A 12,480-nucleotide genomic window follows, 5' to 3' on the forward strand; every position below is an offset into this window, starting at 1 on the left:
ATTTTCCAGAGAATGGGGCCAGGCACCGAAAGACCTGCACCTCCGGCACAATCCTGCCAGCACTGCTAGCCTCCTGGAAGTCGGCCTTGGGCACTGTGGCCGCTTCCCCTCCCTAGAGGCTCCACAAGGGAGAAACGATATAAAAGCGGCTGCCAGGTGGCTCCTGACAACTGGCATGAATGTCAGCAGAATGGATCCAGATCCTGGGCCTGCAAGGGCGTCCCCCCACCCGCCTGGAGGACCGATCATGTCCTGGCCACTCCCCATCCCCCTCAGAATGGGCGCCAGACACAGGGCTCATGGCTGGCGGGCACCGCTGTGGTGGTACGAGCCTCTCCCAATGGGACTGACTGGGCGTGAGCCCTGCAGCAAGTGCAGTGGGGCTTGGATGAGCAGAAGCGGCAGGCAGGAGCAGCAGGCAGTGTTGGACTGCAGGTTTAGGCCCAATCCCCGCAGGCTACCCCGAGGGATCCCACCTGTGCACGATTTCGTGCACCAGACCTCTAGTTAATGTGTAATAGGTGAGCATTGCTTAATACCTATTAGCAACCATTTCTACATTTTTCCTTCTCTGCAGGGTTTTAATATTTTATCAATTTAGTTTTATATTTCTTCTCTACTAGGTTTTATTATGTTATCATAAGACCCAGAAAACAGTGAGAATATCTTATTTAGCCAAAGGTCTGTTGTTGCACTTTATATCATAGGCCTCCTTTCTAGGTGTTGGAAGTTCCCCTGCCCAGATTAGAAGCTGTTTCTACTTCTATTGAATTCCTTGTCAACCTGTGATAAGATTAGAATCATTTAAATTTATGAAATTCCAAGAAGCTGTGGGTGGCTGATAAATACCCCAAGTAGAGCTTCTAGAGGTTCTTGGTTTATAATCAAAACTGTTCAGTACTGGTAATCTTCTCTGTCCTGACTTAAGCTTTTCTGTGTGTCCATCTTAAATTGTTGAAATAAAGTAAGATGTTATTGAAGCCTTGCTCATATATTTCAAGCAGTTTTATTTGTAACACCATTCCTGTGGAACCAACTCTAAAGATGTTATATGAACTTTTTCTATTCGATATCTAGGAATTTGTTCCCACTTCATGGATTTAAAAAAAAGGATTTATAGATGTGACATTAATGCTGTTGCTTACCTTGCTGTCCAGTGGTTAGCAAGTCAATTTAAATCTCTTGTTTTTATTTTCTTCATCTCCATAATGTTATAGTGGCACTAGATTATTTCTTGGGTTCTCTTTAGCTATAAGTTTTCTTGTGGATATTGTTATTTCTGTGAAGATAACTTTAAGGTAGACAGCCATCTCTTAATCATCTCTTATTTTGCTACTAGAGGCCCGTTGCACGAAATTCATGCACGAGGATGGGGGTGTGTGTCCCTCAGCCCAGCCTACACCCTCTCCAATCTGGGACCCCTCGAGGGATGTCCAACTGCCCGTTTAGGTCCAATCACAGTGGGATCGGGCCTAAACAGGCAGTCAGACATCCCTCTCTCAATCCAGGACTGCTGGCTCCCAACTGCTCACCTGCCTGCCTTCCTGATTTCCCCTAACTGCTTCTGCCTGCCAGCCTGATCACCCCCTAACCACTCCAATGCCAGCCTGATTGATGCCTAATTGCTCCCCTGCCAGCCTGTTTGCCCCCAACTTCCCTCCTCTGCCGGCCTGGTCAACCCTAACTGCCCTCCCCTGCAGAGTTGATGGCCTCCAACTTCCTTCCCTTGCAGGCCGGGTGCCTCCCAACTGCCCTCCCCTGCTGGCCATCTTGTGGTGGCCATCTTGTGTCCACATGGGGCAGGATCTTTGACCACATGGGGCATCCATATTGTGTGTTGGAGTGATGGTCAATCTGCATATTACTCTTTTATTAGATAGGATAGAGGCCTGGTGCAGAGGTGGGGGCCAGCTGGTTTGCCCTGAAGGGTGTCCCGGATCAGGTGAGGGTTCCCTTGGGGTGTGGGGCGACCTGAGCGAGGGGCCTGTGGTGGTTTGCAGGCCAGCCACGCCCCCTGGCAACCCAAGCGGAGGTCCTGGTATCTGGAATTTATTTACCTTCTACAATTGAAACTTTGTAGCCTGGAGTGGAGCCAAGCCTCCTGCTCACTCCGTGGCCGGCAGCCTTTTCTGTTGGAGTTTGTATATATCTTCTATAATTGAAACTTTGTAGCCTTACTCGGAGACCTGGGCCAGCCAGGGTATTCAGAAAGCAGGGAGAAACCCTAGCCTCCTGCTCTTTCCAGCTCCGTGGCTGCCGCCATTTTGTTTGGATTTGTTTACCTTCTATAATTGAAACTTTGTAGCCTTGAGTGGAGGCTTAGGCCTGCAATGGCATGCGGAAAGCTTGGCTTCCTTTGTTACCAGGGAAACCCAAGCCTCCCTCCTGCTCTCTGTGGCTGTAGCCATCTTGGTTGGGTTTATTTGCATACTCACTCTGATTGGCTGGTGGGCGTGGCTTGTGCATGCATGTAGCAGAGTGATGGTTAATTTCATATTACTCTTTTATTAGGTGGGATTTCTACTTGCCTTTTTAATTTTGTTTCCTTTTACTATAGCAATGGTTTCTATTGTCAGCACTTAAAAGAACTTTTCCATTATGGCATCTGCTATATTTAGCAATAAGATGCCACACTATCCTATCCTTTTGCTAGCATACATTTCTTTTCCTCAAGAATATTATTTAAACATTTATTGAATATTTACTATGTAGCAGACTGGTGCCAGGCAGTGAAACAGTAATGAATGAATCATAACTCTTGTCCTCAGGGAACTTGCAGAAAAGCAATTTTTGCTTTGGTGACAATTCAGTGCCCTCAGCCCTGATCATATTCCTGTATGCTTTGGTATAGTCTAATATCTTTCTTTTTAGAGTGTTAGCCTAAGACCTATCTAGTTATTTATGCCCTTGCTTAGTATTCTTTTAAAAATAGATATACTTTTATTGATTTCAGAGAGGAAAGGAGAGGGAGAGATAGAAACATCAATGATGAGAGAGAATTATTGATCAGCTGCCTCCTGCACGCCCCACACTAGGGATCAAGCCCACAACCCAGGCATGTGCCCTGACTGGGAATCAAAACAGGACCTCCTGGTTCATAGGTCTATGCTCAACCACTGAGCCAAACCAGCCAGGCTCAGTGTTCTTTTAGGATCAGGGAAGTACATGTCGATGATCTCATAAAAATGACATATATATCTTCTAGAGCACAATAAGTTTCTAAATTATGAGAAATTAATTTTTTCATTGGTCACCACGTTGTAAGGCAGTCATAAATGAAAAAGACACAGATTGAGCTTGCCACATTTAAAGAAACCTTGAAGTTAAAGAAGAACCTTTAAATCTACTGAGAATGGCTCTTGGAATAATTTAAGAGATAGCGTAGGTGTTTGCTATCCTTGAAAATTGTTTGAATGGCACCTTTATATAGTAGATTTTATTTACCTTTCTCTTACTCAGCTGTTTTTCAGAGGCTTCAAATTGTTTTATTCCTGATTCAAAAAGTCTGAAGTCTCATTCCCTCCGGTTTTACATATCTTTCCCCCTGTAAGACGTTGGAGGGAAATGTGTCATTTCAAAAATATCTTTCCTTTAGACATCTACATTCACTGATGTCAACAAGCTGGCACTCTTGTAGCTTTAAATTTATAAAAAGATTTCAGTGCTAGGTGAGGTATCTGTTGGACAAGAGGTGAGGTATCTGTTGGACAAGAGGTGAGGTATCTGTTGGACAGAGGTAAAGAACTTATAACTTCACTTATAACTATTAGGTGAGGTATCTGTTGGACAGAGGTAAAGAACTTATAACTTCACTTCATTATGTCCAGAAAATAATCCAAGAGACATATTCACACAGGCAGAGCTCTTCATGCTGCTTTTTACATAGGGAAATTGGAGTTTTATAGATCATCTCACTTGGTTTTACTTAAAATGTAATATCATTAATTTAATATTAATATTTTGTTCCATTTATGTAAGTATATGTAGGAGGTCTGCTCAAAGAAATTTAAAGTTTCTCAGCAATAGTTTTAACTTAAAGTTATTTCCCTGTGAATATATTTTATAATCCTTGATCAGAGTTCTTATATTAATCTTGAATGTCATCGTTGCAATGAAATTTAAAGACCATTAATGTAGTCTAATCTGTACCTTTTCTTGGTAAAAATTATTTTCACAATCAGACCATTATTTTGCTCTTCTGACACCATTCCTGAGATGTCCTGTTATGTGAAATAAAGAAGATAACAGGGCAATGATTCTAATGATTGGGATGTAATACAGACATAATAGGATGTCTCTGTTGATACTTATCTTTTATAGCTCTTGATGGTGTTCATAAGGTTGACATCATTACTTATTTACCTTTTGTCTTCTGTTAACACATAGGGATGTGAGCTCATTTTAACTCCTGACCAGGACCATACTGACTTCACCAAGTGCCTTGAAGTGCTGCAGAAGAAGATAGAAGAAAAAGACCTCCAGGTATGATATGCCTATTTGGTGGTAAAAGGATGTAAAAGTTTCTGTTGAAAGTTTTCACTCATCTAAATCCTTATTTACTTTCTAAAATAAGAAATCATTACTTACTTTGGTGCCGGTTTTTGGATTCTCTGACAAGTTTTTTCAGTATATGTAATAAAGCTGTACTCTTATATCAGAGGTTACATAGTCAATCACCTCATAGCGGTGAGGTCTCTGAATGGGTGAAGGAGACCTTGTACAAAGTAATCAAAACTTGCTGCTCAAATGAGGTATCACCTCATACCTGTCAGAAAGGCTGTCATCAATAAATCAACAACAAGTGCTGGAGAGAATGTAGAGAAGAGGAAACCCTAGCACACTGCTGGTGGGAATGCAGACTGGTTCAGCCACGATGGAAAACAGTATGGAGTTTCCTCAGAAAATTAAATATGGAACTGCCATTTGACCCAGTGATCCCACTTCTAGGAATATATCCAAAGAATCACGAAACACCAATCAGAAAGAATATATGCACCTCTATGTTCATAGCAGCACAATTTACACTGGCTAAGATCTGGAAACAGTTAGTTTCCACCAGCAGATGAGTGGATAAAAAAGCTGTTGTGCATTTACACCATGGAATACTATGTGGCTGTAAAAAAGAAGGATCTCACTCTTAGAGAGAGCATGGAGGGACCTGGAGAGTATTATGCTAAGCGAAATAAGCTAGTCAGAGAAAGATAAGTATCACATGATCTCATTCATATGTGGAATCTAATGAACATAATAAACTGATGAATAAAATAGATCCAGAGATATGGAAGCATGGAGCAGACTGATGAATCTCAGGGAATGGGGTGGGGGGGGGGGAGAAGGAGCAGAGATTAACCAAAAAACTTATATGCATAAACCATGGACAGACAATAGTGCGGTAAAGGCCAGGGGGTGGGGGAGGATGTGAGGTGGAGCGGGTCAATGGGGGGAAAAAAGGGGGACATCTGTAATATTATCAACAATAAAGATAAACTAAAAGAAAAACAATAAAAAACTTGCTGCTCATTCACCTCTGGTTGCTTATTACCATACAGATCTATATGTTTTTTTTTTTGTTTATATATGTTATTAGAGGTCCAGTGCACAGATTCATGCACAGGTGGGGTCCAGCCGACCTGGCCCCAATCAGGGTGGCCCCCTTTTGGGAGGAGGAGATGGGGAGGAGGTTGGCCAGCCAGTCGGCCCACCTGGATCTGGACCTGATCAAGGCCAGGTTGGCTGGGGAAAAGAGCCGTGGGCAATTGGCTGGCAGGCCCCGCCTCCAATTGGGGTTGGGGGTCTGGTTGGGGTGGGGCCAGCCATTGGGAGGGGCTGTGGGTGGTGGGCTGGCTGGCCCCGCCCCTGAATGGGGTGGGTGAGGAGTGCTGATCTGGGGCCAGTGGCCTGAGGGAGGGGCCATGGGTGGTTGGCCAGCCAGCCCTGCCCCTGATCAGGGTGGGAGGGCCAATCTGGGGTGAAGCCGGGTGGGGAGAGGGGCTGCAGGAGATGAGGTGGGGGGGCGAGCAGGGGTGGGGCCGGCGGTGGGAGGGACTGCAGGAGGTTGGCTGGCCAGCCCCACTCCCTATTGAGGTGGGGTGGCAATCAGGGGTGGAGCTTGCCAGGGGGAGGGGCTGTGGGCTGATTAAGGTGGTGGGGGCCCATTGGGGGCATGGCCGGCTGGGGGAGGGGGCTGCAGGAGGTTGGCTGGCCATCCCCTCCCCTATTGGGGTAAGCATTGTGATCAGGGGTGGGATAGCCAGGGGGAGAGGCTTCAGGAGGTTGACTGTTCAGCCCCGCCTTCTATTGGGGTCGGGTGGTGCAATCGGGTGGGCCAGCCAGGGGGTGGGGCTGCGGGCCTATCGAGGTGGGGCAGGCTGATCGGGGGTTCAGTGCGGCTGGCAGGCAGGGCGGGGGGGGGGGGGGGGGGGGGGGGGGAGGGAGGGAGCATTTGGCCAGTAGGCCCTGCTCTTGATGGGAGAGTCTGGTCAGGGGTAGGCGGCAGAGGGGAGGGGTCGCTGGTAGCGCGACTTGGTTGTTAGGTCATTATGGCCGTACAGTAACTGCCTTTTTATATATATATAAATGTGTGTTTAAATATTTGTCAGCAAAGCAAACAAATGTAGCATAGATTTGGCCCACAGGTCATCATTGTGAACTCTCACATAAACAAATTGAATAGCAACTTTTTTTAATCAGAAAAGAAAGTATCTGCTGCTTTTCATTTATGGATATTTAAGTATTCAATAAGGACTTTCATCTAGCAGCAAGTGTTAATCCCACTAATTAGGTAACACACGTGTTTATATTTTATTATATTTTACAACATTTTTTGGTACTTGTTGAAATGGTATGCAAAAATTTTTAAGTCTGTTTTTAGTGAGGATCAAGAAACTGGGCCTGATGCATTGAATGATGATTGACTCTCATTTTTTTGTCAGGGACAAGAAGGTAAGCTGAGATGCATGATCAAATGTGTAATTGTAAACTAAGAAAACTAGGAAAGCACCCTTGAGTGTTAGAACACTTTTTTAAAAAAGAAATAACTTTAGCCCGGCTAGCTTGGCTCAGTGGTTGAGCATTGACCTATGAACCAGTAGGTCATAGTTTGTTTGATTCCCAGTCAGGACACATGCTGGGTTGCCGGCTCAATCCCCAGAGAGGGATGCAGGAGGCAGCAAATCAATAATTCTCTCTCATTGATGGTTCTATTTCTCTCTCCCTTGCCTTTCCTCTCTGAAATAAATAAAAATATATTTTTAAAGAGAAATATCTTTACTATTATTATTTTAAAGAATACTGATCTTAGAGAGGAAGGGAGAGGGAGAGAGAAACATTGATGTGAGAGCGAAACATCAATCTGCTGCCTTTAGTATGCCCCCTACTGCAGATTGTTCCTGAAACCCAGGCATCATATGCCTTAACCAGGAATTGAACCAGCAACCTCCTGGTACATGGGACCATGCTCAGTCTACTTAGCCACACCAGCCAGGGCAGAACACTTTTGATAGTATGAGTAACAGGAGATGCATTTCACCCTGGCTTCAGTGATCAGGTAGGAAAGGGAAGCCTCAGCCACAGCTCAGGTCTGCTTCTTCGAAGGTCTTGGCTTCACTGTGCAGGCTTTGTCTTTAGTCTGATTTCCTTGATTGTCTCCAATAGCTGCCACTAGCAGCAATTTACCCCTTCACATCCAGGGGGATTAAGAGGGCAGAGGCACCCATTAGGTCACTCTTGGTTTTGGCAAAGGAGGATGACTATCCTGATTGTCTCAGGCTGGAGCAGGGAGTGGGATCCATCCATGTTCACATAATCAGACTACCTGGCTGATACACGTGGGCAGGACGGGGTAGGTGTTGGAGAGGCATCCCTAATGGATACCCACTCCCTTGCAAAAGTTTATCAAATAAATATATATATTAATTTGAGGCAGTAGATCCTTTTCTTTATTTGAAGAAAAGCCTTGTTAACTGTCTTTAAGTGGCAAGTTGTTCACTGTGGGAACTCAGCAAAAGTAATTGAGCAAACATTCTCATCTCTGTTGTAGCTTGAACTATACCAAATGTATTGTGCTGTTTCCAGCAATAAATTGTTATAATTAAATATTTGTTTAATGAAAACTGAACACAGCCCATTGGGAGTTATCTGCTTCATCCAGACATAGCTGATCTTTTGAGTTTCTTAGGGAAAAAAATCTTCACAACTGTTTCAATTTCCCCAGAGCTATGAAGTTGTTAAAAGCTGGGAATGCAATTATGTGAGTCTCATTTGTTGTGTCTAATTGATAATATCCATAGTACAGTGTTCACTCATAGAATCTCAAAACAAATAAGCATATCTCACACTGAATAAGACCAAACTCCAGAGAGAGCCTCCAACTGGAGAAGACGGTAATCAGGTGCGGGGACTGAAGCAAGAGGACCTGTAAGAGGACGACTGCACTGGAGAGAAGGGGCCAGTTCCACTGTGCTTAGCCATGGACTGGAGGCTGCCCTGGAGGAGCTTGGCCTTGGTGGCATGTCATGTAGCATCCTAAAGGTCTTAGCCAACTGCCCTGCTCACAACCAACCCACTGTCCTACCATAGCCCACTGTCCTGCTCACAGCCCAACATCAAGTTATTTCTGGGGGAAATGAGCAGTGTGCTCTTGGCTTCCATAGGCCTCTGGCATGATCTGGGTTAAGGTATTCTCCAGCCTCATCTTGTACAACTCTTTCTCTTTGTTGCTAAAATGTTCCATATTCTTTTTTCCTTCTCCCCCATCTTAACATGTTTTTGCATATGTTGTCCTCATGACTGAACAGCAGCACTTGGCATATTAAAGGAGCTCTGGGCATGTGGGGTCCGTGTTAGCACCATGGGAACGTACAGGAGAGGAGATTGGGATACAGTTGGAGAAAGGCTTTTAAAAGAAGCTGAGACGGAATAAAGAATAGTAGTTAGATGGCCACAGGAAGGCATGTTCAGGGAGTACCCTGTGCACAGAGGATGGATAGCACTGCAGTGAGCCAGTAGCAGATGTCTGAAGGGTTTAAAGTTGGAGAATGAGCAGTGTGGTTACTTTGGTGCTTTAAAAAGCATAGTTAGATAAACTGAAGGCTGTACCACTCCCAGTGAAAACCTTCCCAGATAGCTCCCAATCAGACTGAAAGAGCTGGTTGTATTAAATCTGACCAAATAGAGCATCTTGAGCTTCCACCTGATTTAACATTTAACCTGGAAGTACAAGGTTGCAATTCATTTCATGTACTAGCAGGAGAAAAGCATGGTTAGAGTAGAAAGGGAACAAATAGCAGGTTCTTTTCCACACATCCTCCACCCTCAGCTGAGATCATCATGAGGGCTTTTAAAACTGTGTTTTTAATATGAATTTGTAGTCAAAGTGTCTATATTTTATAGTAATATCTGATCTTATTAGCACATTCTTTAAAATGTTAATTACAGTACAAGTCAATTGAATTAAGTAGTATTTAATATGTGAATATGCAGTATAACATGGTAGAACTTTATACAATTTGGATTAGGACCTGCCCTCATCCTAAGGGCGTTTACTCTCTAGCACACATTGCTTAAAAAGAAAGATGTCCCTAAATTATATTATCTTATTTATTTTAAACCTGCTCATCCCCAATTTTTATTCTTCTGCAGAAAGTTTGACACGTTTGACTTTGTAATGCTTTGCTTCCATGTACCTCATACCGTTTATCTGAGTCGTGAGCGATACACTCTCAGGATGCCATCTGATATGACTGACAGCTGGCTCTTCAAGAAGCACATATATTTTCTGATGTGTCATACACACCCAAGACCTAAACCCTGGGATTCAGGGGGGAGGAAATTATTTCTCCAAGTTTTTAAAAATGTAAGAAAAAAGTTATTTCTCCAAGTTTTTAAAAATGTAAGGTGTACATTGTTTAGGATAAAGCAGAAATAAATCTAGGTTATAAAATAGGTTAAAAATAACAATGTCTTTAGGGTATTTCCTAGTATTTTATGACAATATGATTAGATACTTCTATTTCTGATATTTTAAACAGACTTCTAGTAGACAAAATTTGAACAGAAAAGTTGCCATTGTTTTCAAACTGTATGTTTTATAATTTTTAAACTCATCTTAGTTTTATTTATTAAAACTTCAATACAATTTAGCCCTTTTATGTCATGTTTATTTTTTCAAGCAATGTTTAATTAAGTGATGCAGTATGGAGAATAAGTATTCTGAATGAAAACAAATGCCTGAATTTTATTTATACACATACAAAGTATTAATGACGAATTAAATAGTAAAAATGTCTATAGGATTATGATACATTACATTTAATTCTTTCCCTATTCTTTTTTGAGCGTTTTTAATGAGATTAACACTTTTTATTGGATTTATTGGGGTGACATTGGTTAATTAAAACCATATAGATTTCAAGTGCAAAATTCTATAATGCATCATCTGCACCCTATATTGTGTGCTCACCACCCAAAGTCAAGTCTCTTTCCACCACCATTATCCCCCTTTGTCCTCTTCTATTCTCTTAATGGCCTGAGAAAATACTGAATTGTGATTTATATATATATTAGAAAGGTTCTGTGTATTTATATCTGAATTGGAGTTCTCAGCTATTGACTGTTAGCATTTTGGTAAGGAATATTAGTTTTTCTATTTGATTCCTACATGGCATTTCTCAGATACAATACATTTATATATCTCTAAATAATGAGTTTTAGAATATTTATATCCACTAATTATTAATATTTGGGTTAACTACATTATAATTCTGTAATGGACTAATAGCTTTGATTTATGCCCCTATAAATATCTGTTGCATCTCACTTGAAAATTAAATTTATGACTAACTTTGGACTAATTTAACTCATTAGTATAAGATCTGATTAAAAAGGTTGCTGGAGGAACCATGATTGTGCCCTAAGAGGTATCTTCCAAGGGGCTCTGGTGTCTTTTTAAAAAAATTTTTAAAAATATTTCCATTACAGATGACATACTATATTATATTAATTTCAGGTGTACAACATAGCAATTAGACATTTATATAACTTACAAAGTGATCACCCTGATAAGTCTAGTGCCCATTTGATAGTACACTGGTTTCTGCTTGCTCTGATGAGCTGATATCTACAGCAAGGTTCCAATCTCATCTGAAGCAAAATATAATACTTCTGTTGTATGTGGAAATGTGTTCTGGAAAGGGAAAAATACTTTACAGTAGAGAAACCCAATAGATACCACTCGCATCAAGTAATCAGAATGAACATCTTTAGTGATAATTCATGTTGATAGCATACCCCTCTACATAGATTCTAGAGGCCTGGTGCACAGAATCATGCACCGGTGGGGTCCCTTAGCCTGGCCTACAGGGATTGGGCAGAAACTGGCTATCCAACATCCCCTGAGGGGTTCCGGGTTGTGAGAGGGCGGTTCTCTGGTGACACACCCTGGAATCAGGCTCCCTTCTCTCTGGTTCTGGGTGCATCACACAACAACCGCAGCTGCCAAGTCACTGCAGCTCTGCAGCTCTTGTGTTGAGCATCCACCCCCTGGTGGTCAGTGTGCATCATACTACCGGTCGGATGGTTGGCTGCTTGGCAGGTTGCTTAGGCTTTTATATATATAGATAGGGTAGAAAGGGTACTTGTGGAGTTCTTCCCTAAACCCATAATTCCAGTTTCATCATAAACTAATTGAAGGTCATTCTACAAAATACCTGACCATTTGTCTAGGTCAGTGGTTCTCAACCTTTCTAATGCTACGACTCTTTAATACAGCTCCTCATGTTGTGGTGACCCCCAACCATAAAATTATTTTATTTTCGTTGTTACTTCATAACTGTAATTTTGCTACTGTTAATGAATCGTAATGTAAATATCTGTATTTTCTGATGGTCTTAGGCTCTACAGCAGTGGTTTTCAACCTTTGGGTCATGACCCACAGGTTGAGAACCGCTAGCAGGGTCACCTAAGATCATCGGAAAACACAGATATTTACATTATGGTTCATTAACAGTAGCAAAATTACAGTTATGAAGTAGCAACAAAAATAATTTTATGGTTGGGGGTCACCACAACATGAGGAGCTGTATTAAAGGGTTGTGGCATTAGAAAGGTTGAGAACCACTGGTCTAGGTATTTTATTCTTTTTGATACAACTGTAAATTAGATTGTTTTCTTTAAAATATATATTGTGTGTGTATGTGTGCGTGTGTGTGTAAGTAAAAAAAGTTTACTTACAACTTAAGTTCAGTTTCAAATATGCTGTAACTATAGAATGATGTAATCTTTTTTTGTGTATATATATATATAGTTGAGAGTATTACAGATGTCTTCCATTTATCCCTCTCCCCCCTAAAATTGTTTTCTTAGTTTCTCTTTCTGATAGTTCCTTATCCTATCTAATAAAAGCACCCAATTTGGGTGCCTTTTATTTCTTTTTCTTGTCTGATTACTTCACATGTAGTATATCATCTGCAAATGATAAGAACT

General features: G+C 42.0%; 1 protein-coding gene across 2 annotated transcripts in view; it reads left to right on the forward strand.

Moving 5' to 3' along the window:
- TPK1 (thiamin pyrophosphokinase 1) overlaps nt 1-12,480 on the forward strand; it is a 274,215-nt gene that overhangs the window by 138,383 nt on the left and 123,352 nt on the right. For both annotated transcript variants that reach the window (XM_028128971.2, XM_008153985.3), the window contains one exon: nt 4,387-4,482. In XM_028128971.2, the coding sequence (XP_027984772.2) occupies nt 4,387-4,482 (96 nt within the window). The remainder of the gene's footprint in view (nt 1-4,386; nt 4,483-12,480) is intronic.

This window comes from Eptesicus fuscus, chromosome 14, assembly GCF_027574615.1.
Source record: "Eptesicus fuscus isolate TK198812 chromosome 14, DD_ASM_mEF_20220401, whole genome shotgun sequence".
NCBI classification, from domain to species: domain Eukaryota; kingdom Metazoa; phylum Chordata; class Mammalia; order Chiroptera; family Vespertilionidae; genus Eptesicus; species Eptesicus fuscus.